This window comes from Chlorocebus sabaeus, chromosome 16, assembly GCF_047675955.1.
Source record: "Chlorocebus sabaeus isolate Y175 chromosome 16, mChlSab1.0.hap1, whole genome shotgun sequence".
Taxonomy (NCBI): Eukaryota; Metazoa; Chordata; class Mammalia; order Primates; family Cercopithecidae; genus Chlorocebus; species Chlorocebus sabaeus.
This window is the reverse complement of record NC_132919.1, coordinates 35623314-35650388: the sequence shown is the minus strand read 5'-3', so window position 1 is coordinate 35650388 and position 27075 is coordinate 35623314. Positions and strand designations below refer to the sequence as shown.

General features: G+C 44.1%; 1 protein-coding gene and 1 long non-coding RNA gene across 9 annotated transcripts in view; one reads left to right on the top strand and one right to left on the bottom strand.

Moving 5' to 3' along the window:
- LOC103242784 (uncharacterized) overlaps positions 1-20840 on the top strand; it is a 40227-nt gene extending 19387 nt beyond the window's left edge. The window contains exons 2-5 of the long non-coding RNA XR_500873.3: positions 5588-5760; positions 19436-19522; positions 19993-20192; positions 20547-20840. This is a non-coding gene — a long non-coding RNA (uncharacterized lncRNA). The remainder of the gene's footprint in view (positions 1-5587; positions 5761-19435; positions 19523-19992; positions 20193-20546) is intronic.
- Positions 1-27075, bottom strand: part of ACACA (acetyl-CoA carboxylase alpha) — a 332440-nt gene that overhangs the window by 2565 nt on the left and 302800 nt on the right. For all 8 annotated transcript variants that reach the window (XM_008011156.3, XM_037993719.2, XM_037993724.2 and 5 more), the window contains 5 exons: positions 25226-25403; positions 23689-23801; positions 10240-10394; positions 9399-9569; positions 1313-1449 (listed from right to left, as the gene is read on the bottom strand). In XM_008011156.3, the coding sequence (XP_008009347.1) occupies positions 1313-1449; positions 9399-9569; positions 10240-10394; positions 23689-23801; positions 25226-25403 (754 nt within the window). The remainder of the gene's footprint in view (positions 1-1312; positions 1450-9398; positions 9570-10239; positions 10395-23688; positions 23802-25225; positions 25404-27075) is intronic.

Sequence of the window (27075 nt, the reverse complement as noted above, 5' to 3'; positions counted from 1 at the left end):
CCCTATATTACAAATATCCAGCCAAGGTAGTGCAAGACGAACCCAAAACATTTTGCTATGTTGAAAAAGGAATTAAACCCAAAACAAAAACAATGGGGGCGTGTCACAAAGACAGCAACTGGGGCATCAAAATAAGCCCAGTAATGAATTATAAATCAGTAAAAAATAGAACTTCATGCGTCTATACCAATAAGGAATATATAAATGAATCGGCAGGAGTGAGGACTGAGTGGTGACTGGTAATTGTGGACGGTGTACTGGAGTTGGAAAGTTACCATTTTGCAAGCTCATTGTAAAGACCATACCAGGCAAGACTCTCCAGAGGGAAATTTTGATGAAAGCAAGATACTTGCATGGCCTTAAAATGTCTTCCCACAGACTACTTATTAGGTGCAAGGGGGGAAAATCAGTAATTATACGGTAGAGAAATGGAGCAACATCTCGACCAGGGGATGAAATTAACATGAGGAGGAGCAGATGAACAGCACATGCCCCCAGATGTGGTGCCCTGTGAAGGTGCTGGCCAGAGCGCCTCACCTGCATCTCATCATGGGGAGACAGCAGACAAACTCAAAATGAGCAATGTTCTACAGATGGTAGATGTAAGCTAAAAGTTTTTAATCAATGTTAAATTTACAAAAGTGGATCATTTTATGATGGTTATGTAAAAGTATCCCTATTCTCAGCAAATGCACACTGAAATATTTGGGGGTAAAGGCCATGATATATGTAACACCCTTAAGTAGTTCAGAAAGAGGGAAAATGTATACACATAAGGGAGAGAGGACAGGCACACTCACAAGTGATAGAGCAAGGAGAAGAAATGTAACAGGTAAATCTGAGTGCGGATATTATACATAGGCGTGTTGTTTGTACTTTTTAAAATTTTATAACTTTTCTGTAAGTGAAATGTTTCCAAATTAAGTTTTATAAAAATGCCCCTGCAGTCTCTACCACCCATCCTATGGAGCAGACGGAAGCCTCTAGAAGAATACAGCTGACCTGGCTGGAGGAGGCTTTCCTCCCAGAACCATTCGTCCGGTTTGAGTACCAGCATTCAGAGCTGAGAGGTGGGCACAGGGAACTAAGCCTTCATCTAGCCGAGTTTATTAAGTGCCCCTGGGGAGCAGTAGCTGAAAAAGAATTGGGCTTCGGGGCCATATCTGTACCTGTGGGTCAACTACAGCTGTCTCAAACAGCAAGAGACTGCAGAGAGCGCAAGGTTTCCGCAATCATATTATTTGTTCAGAAACTTTTTATTCCAAAGAAATTAGCCCTCCTTCTCCGGCGGAGTTCCCCACGTTGGTCTCACCTGCGGATCTGCTTGAGGACGTAGTCTCTGCTGATGCATTTGATGTTTTCCTCTATTACCGAGTGAACGCCATCCTCCTCTGTCAGCTGTTTTTCTAGCCACTCCGCCAGATCCTTATTATTGTCCCAAACATAGGCCTGCAAACAGATGACTCTTGGTCAAACACCAGGGCTCAGGCCAGGCCTGGACACCCTGACTGTTCAGGATCTGGAGTGCTTACTCCAAAAGTGTGCTCCGTGTCCATGATTCTCCTTCACTGTCGGCACCGTGCAGGAGGAGAAAGTAGGCCTCAAGGCAGGAGCTGTGTCCCTTCTCCTTCTCTTCGTTTATGGACACAGGTGTACACCTGAAGCTTCCGCAGGGCTCTCCCGAGCACTCTGGTGCTCACACCCTGACTGTCCTGTCAGACTCTGGGGACCGACCTATTTGATAAAGGCTAAGCGAATTCAACAACCTGACAGATTTAAGAGAACCAGTTAAAAGCCCAAACTACTTAGTAAAGTGCGATTGAGAAGGTGAGGCTGTTTATGTGGTGTTTTGCTTTCAGAGGAGCTGAGACACAATGCCTAAAGTGTAAGTCTGTAGCCCCAGTGAGGCCTGGCAGTCACTGGATGGATGAAGTCTCCTGAAATAGAGCCCACTGTCTTTCAATGAGGCACGGATGGAGGACTGATGGGAGGGGAAGTCTTGTTGCCAGGGTAGAGCGACCAGGTCAGAAACCTAAGCCCCATTTTATTACCTAAGAGAGTATTCAAAAGGATCAAGATGTCCATAACCCTGAAAGTCTCAACAAACCACCTCTCACCTCCTTTTCAAGATCATTTAGCTGAGTATTTCCTAGGTGGTTGACTACATAATAATTCAGGAGTGTGTTAGAAGCCTAATAGCCTTCTCCTTGCTCTCTTCTCCTCTCATTTTCTTTACAAATCATTTAGGAATCGTTTTGTTAATGGTTTCCGGAAAACCAAGTACCACAATTAGGGCTCATTCATATTTATGTCATTTTGTTTGGGTAATTAAACACAAAGCTCGTCATTTAAAGGTGCGCTATCCTTCTCTGTTATCACTAACGAAGTCAAAGTCAGAATGACAATGAGTTTGGTGCTGTAATTTAATAGGTGGGTGCACTAGGGACTCTGAGGCTTTGAGGCTTGAGACGTGGCTACAGGAAGCCTGTATACAGGCAAGGTCACCAAAGCCACAGCTGTGACTACTGGGCTGCAGAGGAAATGTTTTCATCACAAGAGGCCTCGAGCAGTACAAAACTGAGCGCTAGCCTATGTTCTAACTATCTCGTGCCTTCAAATATAATGGTTTCTTTTCAGACTCTCACTTCCTGTCTCTAACTTAGCTGCCGACTTAGTTGTGACTGGTTATTTGATGTATGTCATTTCATTGACTTCTCTGTTTCTAAAAATTAAGTTCTTTACATTGGAAGGACGAAGGCTTCCCGGGACTAAAGACCAGCAGTGCGTCTCTTCTAGTTCTTTGTCCGTTTCTTTTTCTGACTCAAATGTGCCCAGTTCTGTCTGTAATCACTGATAAGCAGATCAGCAATTCTTCTGCTGGAGTGTGTGGCCCTGTCAGTGCAAACCCGAGCGAGCCTCTCCTCTCTGTGCCTGGGTTAGGACTCCCAGCATCTCTCAAGGCCGCGCTGCCTTGAGAAAGTTGTTTTGCGCCTAAGGAAAGGAAGCGTCACGCCAGCCCCTACCCATGAGGGAGAAGGCGGCACTGCTTTTCCCATAACATGCTTTTAACCCACTCTTGCGACCCAGCTTGCTGCACGCCCCACATATGGATGGGTCCCCCCGGACTCTTTTAAACGTCGCCACCTAAATTTCAACATTTCCATTTCCATCATTGGCAATTTACTCTTCTGCTCCATGGTTTCAGGACTTCCACACATTCCCCTACTTATGAAGACTGCGGTGGGGGGGAGGAAAAGATAAAACAATAAATGCTTCTTGGATTTCAGAATGAAAAAAAAAAAAAACACCCAAGATTTTTAGATTTACCCAAGAATCCCAAAGCCTTTAGTTTAGGAGAATATTTAATACTCTTATTAATCATTTTTAATCCGTTTGCTTTTAATTAAGAAACAGCATGATGCTTTCCTATCAACATATGCCAGGGAGCAGATTAATTGTGGCTTAAGATAACTCTCCTTGATTGGTGTAATGTATTAGCTAACGAGATGCCTGCTTCCAACGATGCTCAGACACTATGCTGGAAAGCCAGCTGCCCTCCCGAGAAAACTCTTCTGCTTCCCCTCCTGCAGCCACAGAGTAGGCGAGGTGTTTAAGTTAAACATTTTGAAAAGTTCCCAGACAGGATTAGGGCAACGCATTCCAAGTTTTACAGTTGCTTGAAAATATGGGCCCTATATAAAACACCTGCTCTCTGTGCCAAGTACCACTGGATGACAGTGACCAAGCCAAGCCCCAGCACATGACAGCCTAGAGTACACAAAGCAAAGGGGCCTCAAGTTCTAATCAACTGCATGTTTAGCAAAAATACACAAACTTCAGTACGCAGAGTGCCACTGGATTTTCTCAACAGACCTGGGAGGGTTACTATACTGTTGTCGGCTAATTTGCTAAAACTGGGAAAAGCAAGCTCCCTTCCACTGGGTTATGGAGTTTACAAGTTTTTGTTTTTGTTTTTTTCCAGACAGGGTCTCCCCTTCTGTTGCCAGGGCTGGAGTGGAGTGGCATGATCACAGCTCATTGCAGCCTGAAACTCCTGGGCTCACGTGATTCTCCTGCATCAGCATCCTGAATAGCTAGGATTATAGGCACGCCCCACCATGCCCTGCAAAACTTATTTTGGTAGAAACAGGGTCTCATTATGTTGCCCAGGCTGGTCTTGAACTCCTGGGCTCAAGCAGTTCCCCTGCCTTGGCCTCCCAACGTGCTAGGATTACAGGCATCTGCCCCTGTGCCCAGCCAGAGCCTACAGTTTCTTGTTTGCTCTTTTAGAACAGTTGTAAGACTCATTAATTCCAGTCATCCAGAAGGATAAGCCACCCTTATTCCCAGGAAGAAGCCATTATTCTCCTTAAAATTATGAAAATGGGCCTGGCACAGTGGCTTACACCTGTTATCCCAGCAATTTGGGATGCTGAGGTAGGGAATTGCTTCGGTCCAGGAGTTTCAGACCAGCCTGGGCAACATGGCAAAACCCCATCTCTACAAAAAATCAGCCAGGTGGGGTGGTGTGTGCCTATAGTCCCAGCTACCTGGGAGGCTGAGGTGGGAGGGGAGGATCACCTGAGCCCAGGAGGTTGAGCCTGAAAGTGAGTCATCATATACCAGTACACTCCAGCAGCCTGGGCAACAAAGTGAGACCAAAAAAAGAAAGAAAAAAAAAAAAGGAAAGAAGGTGTGGCCAGTCATTCCTAGTATTCCAGCATGGACTTTAAACAAGTGTGATATGCTAGGCTGCTAACATCATGAGAGGCCTGGGCCCGTATGCCACCTGTCCGCATATCCATCTGTATCAGAACATTTTACCAACAAAATATCAATAATTCTATATCACAACAGTGGCCTGTCCTCCAATGAATGTTCAACAGACACTTTCTCTCTGCATCAGCGGATAAGTATCTCAGGCACTAGTCAGCCTCACTAATTTTATGTAGTAATTAGTCTATCTCACAACATCTAAATGACCTGTTTGGAAAGTTTCATTTCTAACATATTGGATAGCTGTTAAGTGCTCCTTAGACAATGGTTCAGCAGGGCCAGGGAGTGACCAGGGCACAACCTGATGGATGTGAGCCCTGATTACTATGCCCTACTAATAACTCACCTTGGGAGCTGCTTGGAGACACCTCCAGCTAGGGAGGCTCCTCCCACTTCTGGGAAACATGCAGCCTGATGGGAGTAGGGATGGCATACACATCCCAAGGAATGTGCATATTTTGGAAAGACATTTTCAACACACCTATACTTACAAGGCTAAGCCCTATCCAACAGAAGCCCAAGAAAGGATGTGATATTGTACTATTAGAGTACAATAGCCAAAGGACATGTGGGCTAGGGTGGCCACCAGACCCCTGTGAACCAAGTTCCTGTGAGCCAATCCCATCTCAGCTCCAGGCCCATAGCAGGGCCAAGCAATGCTTTCCAGGTTCTACCTTACATCCTCCCTGCCTAGCCCTGTGTGAGAGTTTGGTGTATGAGGCTTATTCATCAGTAGCCTGAGGCCAGGTGTTGAGGTCAGTGGAAATAGGCGACCCTATCAATAGTGCTTTCTCCTCTATGATCCTCACAGGGGCCTCCGTTGAGCATGCGTTTCACTTGGAAATCCAGAACAAGAGCGAGTTGGTCGCCGTGTGAACAGTAAGAACGCACCATGGCATCAGGCTGTGGGAACATGAGAGCATGCCAAACCAAAGAGCGTCTGAGTACCCACTGTGCTCCGGAGTCAGCCCCCTTTCCACCAAGGTCAGTCAGCTGTACATCTTTGACTTGGTCTGTGTTGCTATTATTATTTTTTTACCTTCTAACATGGAGGAGGGGAAACTAGCATATTTTGAATGTCTACTGAGCCAGACATTGTGTTCCATACTTTTTCTTTTTGGAGACAGGGTCTCACTCTCTTGCCCAGGCTGGGGTGCAGTGGCACCATCAAAGCTCACTATAACCTCAAACTCCTTTGCCCAAGCGATGCTCTTGCCTCAGCCCCCTGAGGAGCTAGGACTACAGGTGTGTGCCAGGACACTGAGCAAATTTTAAAATTTTTTGTGAAGACAGGGTCTTGCTTTGTTATCCAGGCTGGTCTCAAACTCCTGGCCTCAAGTGATCCTCCCTCCCACTTCAGCTTCCCAAAGCACTGTGATTACAGGCGTGAGTCACCACATCTGACTTATGCTCCATACTTTACTCATCATGTTATTTAAAATCACTGAACCCCATGACATAAACATCACCCCCATTTTACAGATGAGGAAATGGAGACTTAAATAATATGCTCATGTCAGTAAATGACAAAGCTGGGATCCCAAAGTTTATAAGATTTCAAAACCCACATTCTCATTGTTCCATGCAGAGTCCTAATTTCAATTTCTACTATTGGGGTTTGGGAAAAAATAATCAGCCTGTTTGAAAAACCACATACTTCAAATTTTGGATCTAAGAATCAAGTGAGAAACCATGCCCAGGATACAAATGTGTGCCATGTTCTTATGACCCAATTTAAACTACTATTCTTGTTGTTTTCGTCAAGGAGCTGTAGTGATGCTTTGCTTCTGCCTGCAGTGAAACTATGAACCATAAATCCTACTATTTCCTAGGGTAGGATCGTCCCAGTGGATTCAAACAGACTCCCATAACTCATGGTAACAGATATCTCTAAGGGAAACAAAAGAATTATAGTGCTCAGTTATATAATATCACCGTGTCTTCAGTGTTCTGTCCCAGAATCTCTGTTTTCAGGATTAAGATTAAGAAAACAAATTCTCCAGGAACAAAAAGAACACACGGCATGGCTAATAGATGCCTATCATGAAATGTCTTTTCTTACCAGTAACCAACCACAACAAGGATTAGAGGGTCACTTCCTGGTGCAAAGCCAGGTCTAGACTTAGCCAGTCTTTGCACTTGAGAAACACAACGCACAGTATCTATCGTTGTTTGAAGAACCAAAAAGAAAAAAACAAAAACCATTTCCAAACAGCAAGCAGATTCTATATCACTCCTTCAGAGGCACACAGATGTCTTTTGAACACTGCAACCCTTTCTTCTCTCAAGGGCGCTGCAGATTTTATCACCCACCCCACACTAAACTAGGTCCTGCTGAGCCTGCAGAATATGGAAGGAGGTTTCAAAGCCACATGCCCTGACATCATAGGATCACCCGTCCTCACGTTCAGTCCTCGGCTTTCCTCTCAGAGCGCTCAGGAGAATGCTGCCTTTTGTACACGGGCACAAGGGAAATGGCCTCAATGCTCGGCATAGTTGGCTCCCAGTGCCTAGGCAGCCTCTTCCTGAGCTATGGGGCTGGGGTTCTCTTCTGTACTTCAGTTCCAGCCAGAAGCTTGTACACACGTGGTCAACTGTTCTCTCCATTGAGATGGCAATGACCTATTTCTTCAGACGCTCTGTCCCCTTGGGAGCAGGATGCTAGGGAAAAGCTGAAGGGCCTATCTACTTGCTTCATGCTTGGAGGGAAACTATTCCTTCTCCTCATCCTTGTGCCTACTGAGGCTGGACATGTCCATTAGTGACTAATGTGGTAGGGAGGCAGTGCAGACCTCTCCTGGCCACACACACACATACTCCATTTACCTAGCCGGCCACTCTTAACTGGAGAACAACCTCTTATTTTACACTTGCCTGACTTTCAATGCCAACTTCCACTAGAAGCTGCCAGTAGCCACTGACAAAATTGTCTCACTCAATTATGATGCCACAGACTGACCTTAACCTGAACCAAATGTCAGAGAAGGCTGTGCTCCCCCACTGCACATTTGAAATATTTATCCAAAGAAGCTTTTCAGTCGTAAAAAAAAATGGACAGACTTAATACAAAGGTGAATCCTAGAAGCACCCCAATTCACTGACTTTAAAACTGACAGCAAATCTTGGACTTCCTCCTTGAGAATGATAAGCAGAGGCTTCAAGCAACACTTTCTAGGTGGAGGCCAGAGTGCCCCTCTTTGTGGGCCAGGACCCTTCAAGCCACCACCAGCCTCCCGGCCCTCCATCAGTGCTCTAACCTGCTAGTCACCGAGCGTTTGTGATCACATATAGCGACGAGACAGACAGATATATTTTGAGCACATACTACCAGATTTCTGATAAAATGTATATATGATGTAAATGACTAATCCATATATTCATTACTAATAAAGGTTAATTTTTTTGTTAGTAAAAATAAACAGAAATAAAAGTTCCAACTTTTTCTTCCCATCCTCTCCCATGGACTGTCTTATGCAATCCACTATTCCAGGGGCAAACGCTGGTGCCCTTGCTAGGTCATCCTGACCTGAGACCCACCCCATCCCCAACACTGAGACTAGAGCACCAGGGACACCATCTCAGCGGGGTTACTGCTCTAGGTCACGAGCCCTCTCTGTGAGATCACCCCAAGAAAATGCCAGCTTCATAGATCCCTTTCCCTGCATAAGGGTGGACACTTCCTTCCACTTCTGATTGGAAATAGGCAGCTCTTCAGTTCTAGTCATTGCATTTCCTGCTGATCACATCCTGTTGGGTTTCTGCTCTTGGCCCCTCCAGTTCCCTCCTCCACACAGCCCCCTGAGTGGTCTTTCTAAAACAGAAATCAGAGCATGTCACTCCACTGCTTAAAATACCTGAGTAGTTTCCCACAGGCCTCAGGACAAAGTCTAAACTCCCTGACAGCTTACATGGCCCTGTGTGATCATGCCCCTGCCCCTTCTTCCTACCAAGCACCCAGTCTCTGAGCTGCCCTGAAACAGCTGTAGGATGTTCCTTCTTTACTCTCGTGGCTTAGATGACTAGGTCCTCCAGCAGGAGATGCTATTCCTTCTGCAGGAATATTCCTCCTAAGCCCTGACCGCCCCCAAATCCAGCCTTTTCCTCTGGTTCATTTCTGCTTTGTTTTCCAGCCTCTGCTGAGACATCACTTACTCCACAAGGCTTCTTAGACCTCCCCCATCCTTCCCAGAGAGGGTCAAGTGTCCTCTCGCTGTGCCCTGACTGTGCCCTTTGCTGTGTTTAGCGTGGGCCTCACTGTTGTGCATGACCTCTTATCTGTCTCCCCCTCTAGATGGTGAGTTCTATGTGGATAGGAACAACATCTGCCTCTTTCACTGCCATGCCCCCAGAACCAAATACAGTGTCTAGTACACGGCAAGTGTTCAAAAAGGTCTGCTGAGTGATTGCATAAGCTGCAACATATGCCCTACCACCTCTTCTAACAAGATGTCATGACATGACATGTTACGGGGAGTAGCTAGGGGAGGAAACAGCTTGGATCTCTATGCTTCCCTTCCACTCCTGCCCTTAGAGGCCTGTGGACTCTTTGCTGGCAAGCTTTGCAGCCCTCAGGTGGTGTGAGGAACTCAGCAAAAAGGCTTCTCTTTGAGTGTCCCACCTACCTTCACTGTACCTTCCACTTCCACAAACCAGCGCCTTAACATGGCTTGAATCTGGCCGTCAGTCAGCTCAGGGTTGGCATTGTGGATTTTCTTCTTGACCAGGTCCTCCAGCAGGAGACGCCTCAGCCGCCAGTAGAAGAAGGTACGGGATGTCTTCCAATCCAGGATATCCTACATGCAGAGAAGAATAAGCTTAGTCAGCCCGGTCCTAATTCCTGCTTAATGCTCAGTCTGGAGGGAAACCCACAGGCATAAAAACTGATTCTCCAGGCAAGCCCTTCACAGACCCAAGAGCTGGCTGTAAACTCCTAGCACTTCCAGATGTTCCCCAGGGGAGAACTGCAGCCCACATGCCCTGCTGTCTGCAGCACTGTGCATAGCCATGGGCCGGCTAATGCTGATCCCACATATGGCTAAGATGTTCTGGGGAAGAGGCTGTGAGTTCCCAGATAACCAGACAGGGAGAAATTGGTTTTGAGAAGATGGATCAAACAACTTGCAGATCAATTATGAATTAGCTGCTGCGGGAACCTTAACCCTATAGTAACCCACATCCTGAGGACCCGTCACAAATGAAGGCACATGTGACTCAGTTTTCCCCCAGTAAAATGCAGCTTGCCTCCTGAGGAATTAATGGAAACCTAAATTATACATTGTTTTAGGATAATAACAGTTACAGAAAAAGCGAAAATCTAAAAAATAATGAAAATGTTTTGATCTGCAGTTGTTTTAATTTGGCCCTCATAGCTCCCTGCTTGTGAGCCTGTGTGCAACACACACACATACTTGCTAACATGTGGGCCTCTGACAAGTCAGGAGAAGTGGCAACCATTGTACTTACGCTAATAACACCCTTCTCCTGCATCCGGCCTGGTGTGTCGTGCAAGTCAGCAAACTGCACGGCTACCTGATGGTAAATGGGAATTAGGAATTCCTCCCGCTCCTTCAACTTGTTCTCCAACTCCTTCCGTTCAGCTGTGCTTAGCTCCGGGGTCCCTGCAATTAGATAAACACGCCCATCACACTCTGTAGTGACCAGGAATCTCTCTGCACAGAAGCAGCCACAATCACAGGAAGCTCATCAGCCTGCCCCCTCTTCCCTCTGTGGCCTGGCTCTCCATTGTCTTCTCTGCTCTTTGCTGATTAACAGGGCCCTACAAGATGCCAGACCTGCCTTTATCTTGCCACAGGAAGCCCACATGCCCTCTTTTCCCTGTGGCAGTCACAAGTGTGAAGGCAGATGGCAGTCCCTCGCCCATGCCTCTCCCTGAGAAGGTGCAAGTAGCCACCTAGAGGCCTGCAGCATCTTGCTGACACCACCCAGACTCCTCCTTCCCGAGGCCAGTACTTGTACGCTGACACCATGCCCATCCCTGCTGACCAACATCAAAACAGCTGGGCTACTCCATACGTGGGATGTGATGAGAGCACCCCTAAGCTCCAAGCACAAACTAGTAGCTCAGCTCTTGTTTTCCTGTGTACATGCAAGTTATCTGCCAAACTTGGCAAGGACCTGAATACCTCCTAAAGTTACAAGCCATAGTACTTCATGGCTTCTAATCTCAGGTTTATATACTCTTAACCTCTAATTAGCAGAATTCAATCTAATCAGAGCCAGATCCTCATGTCTTGTGTCAGCTCAGTGGGTTAGCCTGTGGTCTCCCGCCTGGGCTGCCACTGCCAGAGCCAATCCCTGACCAGAGTGACAAAGACATTCTACTTCCTGGGCTAAAGGAGAAGGAGGATGTAAAAGGAGAAAGGCAGTCGGCAAACCTCATTTGGATCACTGCACACGGTACTCTGACTCAACAGACAGGAGACTTTGGAATTCCTTGTAACAAGGAGGGAACCCTCCCCCAATCAATAGCGTCCCAGTAGAGGTGTTGCTATGGTGTGCTTTTCTTCCTAATTACTTTCAGAATGGGATCTGCAATCAATACTGAAAATTTAGCTGCCTGCCTAGTAAGGAGGAGTAAGTCTAGCTAAAGGAGCAATAGGTGACAGCCCCTGGTGTTAGGGACAACCTGAAGTGCTTTGTCACCAAAGCTGACAAATAAATACATGAGCACAGGTGATAGGATCCAGAAGACGAAGGTCTATTTCAAGCATGCCTGTCTGGGAACAGGCCTTGTTTTTTACACCACTATGAATCATATGCCATAAACAGCCTTGGGCTGCTGACTGAGCAGTAAGTATTATACATAAACACAGGTTAACAGAGAAGGGATGTAACTATAGTACTTAAGTTCCATTTTTATAAGTTTTTTGGATGCCCAACTCTCTTTTAGCTCATCACCATTTTAAAACTGTGATGAAGGTGCCACTGATGTGCTGCTTTAGGCCCCGGTGCCTCAGCAGTGTTCCTTCCAAAACATCTGAACAGCATGAACGCACAGGGCCCCATACTATCGGATGACATTCTAGTGTAGATCTGCCTGGAGGGCTGATGGTAGGAGGGCTGAGGGATCGAGGGCTGGCTGCTGTCTTTGGAGATGAGACATTCTCAGAACACTCTTGGCAGGGAAGCAAATATTTTCCCTTCTCCATAGAAAGAAACCAAGATTCCCTGGAGAAATAGCTGATTCTAGGGTTGAGACAGGGAAAACATCAGATGAACCTGAGGTGGAAGCCCTCAAAAAATGATTGAGACATGTTAGAACAATGCAGGAGCCAGTTTTGAATGTGTTCCCACTGGCCAGGTCTGGGACAATGAGCACTAAAATAAATAATGATATTTATCACCAGACAGGGTATTTGTGGAATGAAACTAGAATCTACCAGTTCACCCTCATATAAGTAATTAAATGAGGGAGAAGGGAAAGGGAACACTGTCTCTTCCAGCAGAAGAACAGTGAGTGTAGAGGAAATGATGGAATTAGAAAAATCACCGTTTTACAAGCATCACAGTAAATTACTCTGCCAAGAATCATCAATGGATGTCAAAGCCAGTGGGTGAAAGTTTGATAAGAAACAGAATATTCACAAAGTTTTAAAATATTCCTTACAAATCACTTATTAATTACAAAGGGGAAAATGGTAACTTTATAGTGGATTAACCTAGTGAACAATACCTTAAACAAGTAATTAAATTACCATCAATAGGACAGACTGATACTGTGACTCCTGATGACATCCTGAAAAGGACAGAACGTGACTTCCGCAACAGTCCTGCCCAAAAAGCAGAATCGGAATCTAACCACAAACCCAAACTGAGGAAACATGCTACAAAAAAGTGGCTCACTCTTCAAAAATGTGAAAAACAAAGAAAGGTCGAAGAATCAGTTCAGATTAAAGGAGATTAAAAATACTTGACAATGAATTTCGATGTGTGCTCATTAGATCAGATATCAGACCGCCCCCTCAAAAAAAAAAAAAGCTAAAAAGGACATTGAGACAATTGGTAAAATTTTATTTAATATGAATCATGAATTAGTAGTATCAATGTTTACGGTTCTTGATTTTGATAATTGTGGTTATGTAGGAGAAAGTCTGTGTTCTTAGAAATACACACTAATATTTATGAATAAAGAAGCATGAGGGCTGGGCACGGTGGCTCACACCTATAATCCCAGCACATTGGGAGGCTGAGGTAGGTGGGTTACTTGAGGCCAGGAGTTTGAGACCAGCCTGGCCAACATGACAAGACCTTGTCTCTACTAAAAATACAAAAATTAGCAGGGCATGGTGGCACCTGCCTGCAATCCCAGCTACTCAGGAGGCTGAGGCATGAGAATTGCTTGAACCTGGGAAGAGGAGTTTGCAGTGAGTCAAGATTGCGCCACTGCACTCCAGCCTGGGCAATGGAGTGAGACTCTGTCTCAACAAAATAAATAAATAAATAAATAAATAAATAAATAAATAAATAAATAAAGTGAAAATACAGACAAGAGGTCCACAGATTACTCTCTCAAACGGCTCAAAGAAAATGCATGTGTGTGTGGAGCAAGAGAGAATAAATACATGTACACATGTGAATATGCAGAAATAATAAAGCAATGGGATATTAATAGGTGAATTTGAGGAAAAAAGCATTGAATTATTCTTGTAACTTTTTTGTGAAATTCTTATCAAATGAAAAGTTTTAAAAATTAGGCAAGCTGGAAAAGAAAACTTATTCCTGGCTACCCAATGCATATAATCAATAATCAAAGGTACTGGGCACCATTCTAAGTGCTTTATATCTGTTAATTTATTATCACAATAACCTTAGGAGACTGGTATTCTTATTATTCCCATTTTACAGGTGAGGAGACTGAGGCACTGAGAATTTACGCGACTTACCAAGGTCACAAAGCTAGCAAGTGATAGAGCCAAGGCTCAAATGCAGAAGTCTGGGTCCCAAAGCTTTTGAAGATTGTTAGCTGTCCTTTCTTGCTTACTTAGGCAGAAGACAAGTGCTTCAGTAGTAGTGTCCCTTTAATTTCTGAAAGGCTAAGTGATGATGGTGGGCTCCTGGCTGATAAAGGTTCTATCTTAGTCCCAATTCCATAACTAAGACCAGGACAATGTCTCCAATAGCTCCCATTCAGATGCAATTTCCTAGGCAGGCCTAAGATGTAAGAATTGCTTCTCTTGTTACTGTTAGTTCAAGAACTAATACAACAATAGGTAAAGTCACAGCCCTGCTGGGAGCAAAGGGATGACAAGATCACTGACAGGACTGAACGCACATATACATGGACCATATCTAACACACCATTTATTGAGCATTTATTGTGTACCAGGCATTGTACTCAAATCTTTCAGGATCACACAGCTCATAATCATCAAGCACAATTCAGATTTACACAACTACATCTGGTCAGCTGTTAACATTGCTGCCAAGCTGAACACCTCAATGTTACTGAGTGCTTTCCCAGTTGCTTCAGGTATGTGATCTCTAATCCTTATGACAACTCAACTTTATGCCAGGGTATCTATTTTACAGGTAAGAAAACCACAGCTCTGAAATGTAAAGGGACTTCCCCAATGGCATCCAGCTCTTTTTTTTTTTGAGATGGAGTCTTGCTCTGTCGCTCAGGTTAGAGTACAGTGGCGTGATCTCGGCTCACTACAACCTCTGCCCCCTGAGTTCCAGTGATTCTTCGGCCTCAGCTTCCCAAGTAGCTGGGATTACACGTGCCCATCACCACGCCCAGCTAATTTTTGTATTGTCAGTAGAGACGTGGTTTCACCATGTTGGCCAGACTGGTCTCAAACTGACCTCAGGTGATCTGCCTGCCTTGGCCTCCAAAAGTGCTAGGATTACAGGTGTGAGCCACCACACCTGGCTGCATCCAGCTCTTAAGTGGGAAAGTCAGGATTTACACTTGGGTCTGGCTCTCTCCAAAGCCTGTGTTCTTCCACGTTAAATGGTACTGAAGGCTGGCAAGTGGATGTCCTGCAGCGGCCACTATAGGGAAACCAGCTGGAGAGTTGGTTTGTTGTTCGCAAGGAGTTAAGAACTGGCTGCAGAAGAGGGAGCAGTTATGGGCTGAGGACCGTGTTTCAGAAACCAGGCTTTGGCTTCGCCAAGTTGGAAGGATGGAGGATGCTGGCTTCTGGGTCTTACCCTCTCAATCAAGCTATTCTAGAGCTTTGAAAGAATAACAAAATAAATGCCTGTAATGCTCTGGCCCTACTGAGACTAGGAAGATCACAGGACATTCCTCCAAAGCCTGCCTTGTTTGATTCCTTCAGTAATGCCTGTGATTATGGTTCAAGACTCACCTCAAAAAAGCATCAAAGCAAGGAAAAGACTGAAGTGGAGAATATATGTGTTTTTAAATGCTCATGTGAAGGTCAAGGATTTGTGTGCTTTGTTTTAGGGGAAAATATATTTTTTAAATTTTATTTTCTAAAAATAAAAGGCTGTTAAGCCAGTTATATCCATGTGTTGCACACTGAGGGCCCCTCTCCCCTTGTACAGCAAAGCAGCCAGCCCCGGTAATGATTTAGAGGAGATTAACAAATATGTCAATGTCTATTTTCTGCTTAATTTAAAAGCGGCGTCTATAAAGATTTTTGACTTCTGAACCCTGTTCTCCTGAAAGAAAGAAGGTAAGAATGAGGAGGGGGATAAAGAGTGATTATCCTATCATTGATCGTTTGTCAGGAGCATTTCTTATTCACTGGACTATTGTAAAAAGCTAAGCTCTCGATCAATCCTGTAAGCTCCCTGTACAATTAAATATCTTGAAATGGTTTTCTTTCTTTTCTAGCCAGATTGCAGGGCCTCGGGGTTTTTAGGAAAGCAAGTTGGTGTGTACACGTGTGTGAGTGTGTTTAAGAATATGCTACAGAGAGAAAAGTCATTCTTTTCTAGAATTCTACATTAGGAAATGGCTGGGCGGGAGTAAAAAGGTAGGTGCTCCCATCCTTTCCTATCCAAAATAAAAAGTCCCTATGCAAGTTGGGAGCACTGCCTGAAGCCAGGAGTTCAAGATCAGCCTGGACAACAAAGCAAGACCCTGTCTCTACAAACACACACACACACATGCGCGTGCGCACCAAGTGTGGTAGCTCACACCTGTAATACCAGAACTTTGGGAGGCCAAGGTGGGAGGATGGCTTGAGCCCAGGGTGCCAGCCTGGACAGCAAAGCGAGACCCTGTCTTTCCTCCCCCATGCCCCCAGAATTAGCCAGGCATGGTGAAGCATGCCTGTAGTCCCAGAGATGCCCTGGCCGCTGAGGGAGGAGGATCGCTGGAGCCTGGGAGTTCAAGGCTGTGGTGAACCATGATTGTGCTGCTGCGCTCCAGCCTAGGTCAGGAGTGTCCAACCTTTTGGCTTCCTTGGGCCACATTGGAAGAATTATTATCATCTTGGGCCACACATAAAATACACTAACACTAATGATAGCCAATAAGCTAGGGAAAAAAATTGTAAAAAAAATCTCATAATGTTTTAAGAAAGCTTACAAATTTGTGTTGGGCCACAGGCTGGACAAGTTTGGCTTAGGTGAAAGAGGGTGACCTTGTCTCTTAAAAAATAAGTCCCCATGAAATCCTAAAAATGCACACTTCTAGTTAAAAATTTTAAAGAGTTAAACAGATGAAATATCACTGATAAAATAAGAAGGGCTAACAGTATGAAGATGTTACTGTGTGCTGGTACTGTTAAAGTACTTTTCATCTCATTTAATCCTTACAACAATCCTAAAAGACAAGGGGAAACTGAGGCACAAAAAAGTAACTCACCCAAGACCACAAAGCTAGGAAATAGTGGAGTTGTGATTTTGGACTAGGTAATCTGGTTTAAGAGCCCATGCTCCTTAAACAAAGCAGTTCAAATTGACTTGAAAGTATCCACAACACAGTGGCCTATCAGGTGTTCCCTGGAGCCAGGATACAATGAAAAGCCACATTTCTCCTCTATGGTATCAAAGGTGAAGAGAGGCTGGACACGGTGGGTCACGCCTGTAATGTCAGTACTTTGAGAGGCCAAGGTGGGAAGGATTGCTTGAGGCCAGGAGTTTGAGACCAGCCCTGGCAACACAGGGAAATTCTCTCTCTATAAATATTTAAAAATTAGCTGAATGTGGTGGTGCATGCCTGTAGTCCTAGCTACTTGGGAGGCTGAGGTAGGAGAATTGCTTGAGCCTGGCAAGTTCGAGGTGTAATGAGCTATGATCATGACACTGAACTCCAGGCTGGCGGACAGAGTGAGAATCTGTCTCTGACCGAAAAAAAAAAAAGGGAAACTCCCAGAGGAAATAGCTGATTTCTGCAGCAGGAGGTATTTTTTTGCCCAGCCATACCACTTAAATAGGCCAGGAGAAGGCCAGCCCTAGTCTGTGTATGAACAAACTACATCATAAAAGCAGGATTTGGGGTAGGTGACATCTTCAAAGCTTGGAATAAAAATTAGACTCGTAGACTAAAAATTCTCTGCTCAGCCAAAGGCTCTAGGTGACCTTGCAGAAATCTTTTTCCTTTTCTGAGTTGCGTTCCTCATTTATGTAACAACAATCCCAGTCTGGCAAACAGGGAAAATGTTTTATGAAAGAATGTGATATTAAAGGGTTTTAAAAAACATTCTCAACTTTCAAAAAAGTTATACTTGGTGGCAGGTGTCTGTAATCTCAGCTACTTGGGAGGCTGAGGCAGGAGAATCGCTTGAACCTGGGAGGCAGAGGTTGCAGTGAGCCAAGATCGCACCACTGCACTCCAGCCCAGGCGACAGTGCAACAGTGCGAGGCTCCATCTCAAAAACAAAACGAAAACAAAAACAAACAGTTATACTAAGAAGCCTATGTAAATTTAAATCCAATTTTAACGTTGATGGGCCCTTCTTCCTCAAGAAAGCAATTTGCGCTGGGTGTGGTGGCTCACGCCTGTAATCCCAACACTTCAGGAGGCCAGGCAGGCAGATCACCTGAAGTCAGGACTTCAAGACCAGCATGACCAACATGAAGGAACCACGTCTCTCCTAAAAATACAAAATTAGCCGGGCGTGGTGGTGCATGCCTGTAATCCCAGCTCCTCAGGAGGCTGAGGCAGGAGAACCGCTTGAACCCGGGAGGCAGAGGTTGCAGTGAGCCGTGATTGTGCCGCTGCACTCCAGCCTGGGCAACAAGAGCAAAACTCTGTCTGAAAAAAAAGAAAAGAAAAGAAAAGGAAAGAAAGGAAAGAAAGGAAAGGAAGGAAAGAAGGAAGGAAGGGAAAAGAAAGAAACTTGCTTTGATTGGTTCAATACTTCTGATGCTAGAGATAAGAACCAGACCACCCTCCCCAGAGAGCTCCTGAATATCTCAGATATTAAAACACACTCCCATCCCTCAACCTTGAGACTGAAAAATCAGCATTAAAAAGACTGGAATCTGATTAAGATTCAGAAGTACAAACACAAGTAGTTGTTTAAAAGATCTATGTAATCACATTTTCTATGTTGAAAGAAATTTTTCTATAAAGATACTAAGATAGCGTAAAAAAAAAAAATCCTGCAAAACTATTTCTATATCCATAACAGGTGTGCCTTTCTTTACACAAAAGCATTCTTGAAAAACTGCGTAAATCAGATCCTGTTTTAAATGCCTTAAGGGAGCTATTTTATGAGGAACCCTGCAGTGAATCCTTTGGTAAGGCAAATAATCCTTTTGTAATGGGAATAATTTCTCCCAATGTATCTAGCTTTTTTTAAAATCCCATTTTCATATATCTGCTTTTCTTCAAAGGGGGCCATACCTATCTAAATACACCCACATTTGCATATTGATTTTAACAGCAATCCTCTCGGGGGATGTTTAACCCTAAAGTTCCTTGCAACAGTGTTAGTGCTCTACTGTTCATATTTTTAGAAATCATTATATTAATAGAAAACCCAGAGATTTCCAAACAGGAATTAAAAAAAAAAAAACTGCTCCCCGATCAGCCCTGTCCCTGTGTTTCCAGGCAGACATATCCATATAAAAAAGGTCAGGAAACAGCATATAATTCTCTGAATTCTTCTGGTAGAAATATGCCTCTGCAGTCTTCATTATTTTCCTTTCCCAATTTGCTCTCCCTATGTCTGGCAGGTCAGGATACAGGGATCTGGTCATTTGGGACCAAGATACATTCTGATGACAGCTTTCTCTTGGGGAATCCCTTTAACTAAATGCCTGCCAGGTCCCTCTGGCCAAACAGAATTGTGAGTCACTGCTTTCTTAGGGGAAGCAAGCCCAGGTGCTTTTATAAATACAACCAGATTAAAGGATCAAACTAAAATGACCCCTTTCTCTTCTCGGAAAATGTTGTCACTATTGCACTAAACTTCACCAAGTCAAATAGCTTCTGAATCAGTGTGAGGGGTAGGTTTTCAGCCACTGCTAACAGGAGAGGAGGCAAGATCCCATATCTACCTTCGTGATAGAAAGCCTCTCGTTATTTCTCATCAGCCTCCTTACTGCAAAGGACACAGTGGCCGTAGTGTCAGCGAGGACACTCCAAGTTCAACAGGTGAGAGGTGAAAGGCCACTCACTAAGGCATGCGTATCGGAACTTCTTTCTTTCCTAGTCTTAACTTTCCAGGCAAAGACATACTTTCTGCCTCAAACAAGCAACTCTGTCTCTCTTCAGCTTTCAGCCTCCCGAAGATAGACACAAGAATTGGAAAAACACAACTCAGATACTGTGATCACCTCTGCCAGAAAAGCAGCTTAACCCGTAAGTCCCCTTAGCCCAGGGAACAGTCCTTTTCCTGTCATTCTGGCTGCTAAAGAGAAGGCTTGGGAGGAAGGCATTCCTGAAGATTTTTACAGACGGGAGTTTATCCTCACCTGCCACCACAATGCTCCATATCTGCACCTGGGGCAACCTTGACCCTGAAGGCATGGTGGGTGTGGGCAGGCCTAGAAGGACTAGGCGAGGGCCAGCAGCAGTGCTCAGTCCATGCTGCTGCTCACTGTGGCAGGCAGGCAGGCAGGGCATGTTCTGTGTGGGTGGCGGTGCTGTGTGGCAGGCTGCCAGCTGCCTGGGAATAGGGCCACGACCAAGAACAAGTTCCCCTAAGTGGCTCCTTTGCCCAGGTGCTCTTCGTATTGAGAGAGAGGGACAGTGGGGAACTTACAGTTGCTTCACACTTGGGCTGGACAGTTCTCTCTCCATCTAAATTGATTTCTCTCTGAACACAACAGGAGGGGAAGGATCCAGGAGAGGACCTCAGGTCACAGCACTCAAGAGGCCAGGCTAGCAAGGCCATCCCGCTCCACAGCCACTCTCCCTGCTCCTGGCCTTGTGAGGCAGTAGAAGAATATCAGAGAGAGACAAAAAGGCCTGGGAGGGCTGCGGCTCCATTTCCAGAGAAGAAATTTAATTTCCTTAAGGCAACCAAATGGTAGGAAGTAATTCTTGAAATGACTCTACCAAGCCCTGGTTCTGCGAATCAGGGTCAGAACAGATTCAGCAATGCAAGACTCGGGGGCGTGGGCTTTGTTCACTTCTTTCTGAGGTAATTCTTCCCTTTACTTCTATTAGGAATCAGTGTAGGTACTATTTACATATTTTCTGTTATAATCACAGACCTGCAAACTAGTAATTCACCATCTTTCCACCCAAACTAACCATGTAAGATGACAAAAGGCCATTTAAAAAAATGAAAGTTCTAGAAGAGATGAAGTTAGCTGCTCGAAGTTAAATATTACTCATTCTTAGAAAATAAATAGTAATTATGATTTTTTTTTTTTCACAGGGTTTTGCTCTTCTTGCCCAGGCTGGAGTGCAATGGTGCGATCTCGGCTCACTGCAACCTCCACCTCGCGGGTTCAAGCGATTCTCCTGCCTCAGCCTCCTGAGTAGCTGGGACTACAGACATGTACCACCATGCCCGGCTAATTTTGTATTTTTAGTAGAGACGGGGTTTCTCCATGTTGGTCAGGCTGGTCTCGAACTCCCAACCTCAGGTGATCTGCTCCCCTTGTCCTCCCAAAGTGCTGGGATTACAGGCGTGTGCCACCGCGCCTGGAATAATTTTGTTTTTGAACACAGTCGATCAGTTGTGCGCTGCTTTGTCTGAGTGATCTGTGAGTGAGCTCCCCAGTAAAGAGGCAGATTTGGGGAGAGAACGGGAACACAAGATAACATCCACTCCTACAGGCTTTCTCCTAAATCAGATTTTCTCTGTGGAATTGGCTTTAGATTACAATGGGAAAGAATCCTTGTTTAATTTATTTTAGGCTCAGTATTCAGCTGAGGAAAAATCTGAAGAAATCCTGAGAAATGGAGAACACAAGGAATGAGAATTCCATTCTGGGCTCTGGTGTACTTTTATTTATTTTGTATCTTAGATTATTCACTTTTTTGGCCTCAATTTCCCAATCTGAAAAATGAGACAATTTTTACCCACTTTGTGAAAAAGAATTTCGGTAGTTTGGTTCTAGGCATTGCTAAAAGAGCTGGAATCATTGTGAACCCCAAAGGAACCGGGTTGGTAGTATGTCCCGTTATATCCAGGCTGACCCGTTTTGTCGCAGAGACAGCTGCCCGTGTCGGATATCCCTGAGAGACAGGACTATACTTCTGTTTCTTTCCTATTTCCACATGTGGGACGGAGCCACAGAGAATGCTGGATACCAAACATGGCCATCTGCTTTTTCTAATGACTAAGACGGAAAGATAATGATGCAACGAAGTAAATGCGTACTCATCTGCTCCTCATATTAGCTAGGCAGAGGTGTGATCTCCACTTTATGGTTGGAAAAAACTGATGTTCGGAGAAGTTAAATAATTTACAAGACTCGCAGTTAGTTATTCTTCTTCCAAGTCCACTGCTCATGTCCCCAAGCTGCCCTAGGCCAGAGCCTGCTTCACATTTAGCAGACTAAGGGTCCTTCTTCAAGTGCCATCTTGGTCAAGGTTAAATAAATATGGTTTTCTCCAATGCGGATAGGAAATTGATAATGAGATGATTTGTAACAAATGATTAAACGGCTATCACTTGGGAGTCTCCTCCCTCTCCCCTTCATGTGCTTCAAAAGTTAAAAGGTGCTGGTTGAAGGTGGGAGCGACATCACTTTCCCTGAAGAGAAAGAAGCTTCATCCCCACACCCCTAACCATCCAGTCCTTCTGCAAATGGAGAGAGGATCCCTCTCCCTACCACCCAGTTACTCTGAAGGGATAACAGCCATTGGGGGGTTAAAAAGAGGCAGTGAACCCCTAGTTAATGAGTAGGAATTCAGCAGGCAGTGTAAGATAAATGGAGCTCTCTCTGCTTCTGCTAGAGTCAGCATGAACTGCGGCCCTGCGGCTTGTTTGTGGCAAATGGAGTGCGCGAAATATCAAAGGGCAGTGATCCAGAAGAAGACCGACTTTGACAAATTTTAAATTGGCCAGAAAGAAAACCAGCAAAAAGAAAAAAAAAAAAAGAAAGAAAAGAAAAAAAAAAAAAAAGGAAAAGAAAAAGGAAGAAAAAAAAGGAAAAAAAGAAAAAGGAAAATGATGCAATTTGCTGTAGGCTGCAATTGCGGCATTGCTGCCTTTGTATGGAATTAGTGGTAAACACAATCGAGGGATGCTGGCAGCAATTATGAGCCATCTAAGTGAGATGCTTATCAGTGGCTGAAGCTTTTAGAGCTCTTTCTATGTACAGTTGTAAGTAACTTGCTGTTGAGCTGCAGTTACTTTAATTAAAGTGTATGGGGTTGGTCAGAAGTAATTATCCTGTTTGGAAAAGAAAGAAAAAAACCACCTCAACAATTCTGGGTGGCAATAGATTTTAGAAACAACTCTCATTTCTTGTATGTGTGCATTCCCCATAAAAGGATCAGACTGTGGTGAGTTAGACTTATTGGTGGCTGTTACCCAGTGGCAAACAATGGGACACAAACAGGGTTTATTGTAACCCAAGTCACCGTGTTTGGCAGGCAACCTGGCTCAGTGCTCCAAATACCTGGATGTACAGTCTCCACAGTGTAGGCAAATGGGATTTTTCTGTCTCTGGATGGTGGGGATATACAGTCCACAAATGGTACTTTATTAATTAAATTATTTGGAACATAAATGAGCTAGCATTTCTTCTCCATTCACTGAGTTTCACTACGTTTTAAAGGCAATCTCTGTTCCTTTAGAAAAAAAACAAAAACAAGACAAACCAACCGACAAAAGAACCTCGAGCAATTATCTTTACTAACATAGCAAGCAGCTCAATGGGAGACCTGGGCAGAAAATCAGTGTTTTAAAAGAATCTGAAACTCATTTACACTCTGGACTCAACACAGGACTCCCATGGTTTAGTCCTATGTTCAAATCGCAAGTGGCTTCCAAAAGCTCTGAAAACAAATGAGCAAGAGAGTAATGGCTGGAAGCATTAAGCACGCCTGCTCTCAGGGCTATTCTGGCTGCAGTTACTGTTTGGAAGCACACAGTGCGCAATCTTTACTTCTATTTCTCTAGCTCAGGATGACCCCTGGACACCGCCTGGGTAAAGACTCCTGCTTTTCTATCCCATCTCTCAGAAATGAAGTGAGCTGTCCAAAGAAACAAGTAGAAACAGGACATATTTAGATCTAGCATATTCTCTGTCTGGTGAGGCCTGCCCCCAGCAGCAACTCTAGCTACTCATTCTCTACAAGGACATCTTAGAAAGACGGGCTTTTTGCACTCTAAGGAAATATCAGGAAAAAAAATCAGGTGACTTTTGCATTTTTAGGGCTCACTTTCCCTATTATACACACTATTTCATTCTACCAGGGTTTTTACCATATAGCGGACAGTAAATAAAGATTATCATGAATTTGATCAAATGCTTCAGTGCCTCCTCCCCTGGCCTATGAATGCACTCATTACAAATCAGCTGAATGGCTCATTGATTTGCCAGGAGGACAAGCAGACATACCCAATCGCTCTGCCAAGTGGATGTAGACTGGGTCCACCCGACGCATGGTTTTCACCAGATCCTTTCTGCGGAATTTGATTTCTACTGTCCCTTCTGGCTCCAGAACAGATCCCCTGGATCAGAAAGAAAGAAAACAAAACAGAAATAGAGGTACTTTAAAGGAAGGAGACAACAAAATGACGCCAGTTACAATTTGTGGACCAAGAAATAGCTTCATTATGGTTTTGCCCACCTATGGTTAACAGACATCTCCCCAGGGAGAATAGTAGGCGCCAGAGAAGTGTCTAAGTGAGGTATGAGAAAGGCCTGGCAAAAAGTATTTAAAGTAATTCTCATTACCACACTAGTCAATTTCCATTTCAAAGGGAGAAGAATACAGATTCCACCAGCTACAGCTGGTAAGAGTAACAGGAATCACATTATTTTCCATGGGAAAAAAAAATGCTGTAGGCACAGTGACAGGGGAATCACCTCCATCACGTAGGATATACAGTGATGAAGGGCAATGCTTCATCAATACTATCTATCTATCTATCTCACCAATACCACAGCTGTCAGTCTGCTTGTAGGACACTGATCAGACACACTAAGCCAGGCCAAGTAGGAGGTAAAACATTCTGCCCAGTGATATGGAAATGAGCAGAGTCAAAGGTCTCAGGGTTACTTTTAGTGCATACTAATGATGTTCAATCCCCAGAAACTTTGCCCTAAACATCTTTTTTAAAAAAACCCCACAGCTCTCTAGTTTAAAAATATATAGCTAATGTTTACTATGTACATGGCACTGTTCTAATCACTTACATATAAATCCTTACAACAATCCTATGCCCAGTCTCCATCTACTATGTAGTAAGGTTCTGTGATTATTCCCGTTTTACAGATGAGAAAACTACGGTTTAGGAAGTTATGAGACTCGTCCAAATATAACAAGAGGCAGAAATGGATTTGAAACCAGACAGTCTGATTCCAAAGTCTGTAGAGGAATTGTCTCTGATCTGGTATCAGATGAGTTTAGGACTTAAAAAATAATAAACCCCTAAGTACAGAATGTAAATAATAAGCCTCTTAGCCTAGAGGTTTCACAGTGAAACTACTGGACTCTCCTAAGCAGCCTTTGACAAAGAAGGCTGAATTTGGGGGGACAAGAGAGAAGTGGGCGGTCCACTAAAATGACTGGAGGTAGGAGTTTGCTAGGAAAATGTCAAATAAATATGTTCTGAAGTTTACTTAGGAAAGCTGAGAACAGACTGTGAAAGGATGCCAGATTAGATCTGTTTTATTTAAGCAGTTTCAGGTACTGCCTCCCAACAAGCCTGAGGTTCTCCCTTGCAGTTTTTTTGGGTGCTACAAACACCATGGTCTTCAGCTTCCTAAAATGCGAGAGTGAGGGCCTGGACTCTAATGGAAGGAAAAAGCTTTGGTTTGGAATCACAGGATGTGGTGCTGTAGTGCCATGGCTACACCATTCTCCAGGAGGAAACCAACAGCTACAGTGTCCCTAAAGCTACAGTGAATGGAAATACGGAAGGCACGCTACCTGCTTTCTCGGTCAGCATACATCTCCATGTGCCGGGGATTGATGGAGGAGTCAATCACTACCCAGGAGCCGCCCCGCAGCTCAGCCTGGGGAGGAATGTAAACCAGCACAGGCTGGGAGCACTCCCTCAAGCCGTCCACAATGTAAGCACCAAACTTCAGCACTTGGTCATACATATCTACGGAGAATGAGACAAATTAGAAATCATGAAATTTCTCTTCCTCAAAGCAGTACTTTTAAACACTGTTCAGGACCTCTGGCCACGAATAGCCTCCTCATACTATGCCTCCTGTTTGGTCACCCTAAAGACTGAAGGGAGTATCGACCTGTATCCCATTCAAGACTCCAGAGGATCTTCAAAATCTCAAGACAGCAACAGAGAGATGCACTGTCTTTCACAAGATACAATGTGTAAGTCTTCCAGATTGCCTTTCCATTTCATATCCTCTCTGAATTTCTGTACTCAGGTTTCACCACATTAATTCACATTTGCTCTACAAATGTTGAGTATTTTTCATGTCAATATGTGTTCTCCCACTACATTAAGTTTTCTAAAGGAAGGAACTATTCTACCTCTTTTCAGTTCTTCTCATGAGGCTTAGCATAGGATGAGCTCTTCAAATGTGCAGCTAATGGAAACTGATCCTTTAAACATTTTATCTTCAAAAACTATTTTTCATCTTGGTATCCCAATAGCCCTGCCCAGTGCCTGAACATAGTTAGTGCTCAACAAATATCTGCTGAATGAATTAATGCTGAATAAATTAATTATATACTCTGGAAATAATATAATGAGAAAGAAAAACAAATTCTTTAACAGTTGCATTTTTATACGGTATCAGTGACAGAAAATTTTTAAAAATATTTAGGAAATACTACACAGCCACATGAGAAGAAGAGACCTAACCAGGGCAACATAGTGAGAACCCGTCTCTACAAATAATAAAAAATTAGCTGGGCATGATGGTACATGCCTGCAGTCCCAGTTACTTGGCTGAGGTGGCAGGATCACTTGAGCCTGGGTCAAGGCTACAGGGAGCCATGATCTTGCCACTGCACTTTTGCATGGGTGACAGAACAAGACTCTGTCTCAAAAACAACATAAAACAAAATAAACAAAAAACAAGAGAAGAGCCACCTCTTCATTCTGCTAAAGAGTACGTTTTGTAGACTGGGCATGGTAGCTCACACCTATAATCACAGCTCTTTGGGAGACTGAGGTGGGAGGACCGCTTGAGCCCAGGAGTTCAAGACCAATAGAGAGAGACCCTATCTCTACAAAAAATAAAAAAAATTAGCAAAACATGGTGGCACATTCCCATAGTCCCAGCAGCAACCCCAGAGGGTGAGGTGGCAGGATCACTTGAGCCTAGGAGGCCGAGACCCGCAGTGAGCTGTGATCATGCTGCTGTACTCCAGTCTGGGTAACAGAGTGAGACCCTGCCTTAAAAAAAAAAAAAAAAAAAAAAAAGAGTACATTTTGTAATTCCTCCAAAGCCAGGAGCAGCCTGAAGAAAAGGACCCATGATGTATACATAAAGTGAGTCCCTGGAAAACTAGATCAGTTATTTATTTCCCAACTTTTTATGGACTTCCCATTTCCCAGCTCACTGAAGTCCATTGCTAAAGTTTTAGGTTTATGAGTCCAGATGTTTAATGAGTACTTCAGTGGAGCCACAATAGATCCTTTCTAAATACCAAATAACAGGTTCAACTGAGTTCAAACTTTCTTATCAAGGAGAGGATCTCAATTTGGAATAAATCAATTCTGGGAATCCAAGGCAAAGAAGCATTTTTCAGAAGTTAAGAGCAAACCAAATAGAAATTGCTTTCATTGTAGTTACTGGTAA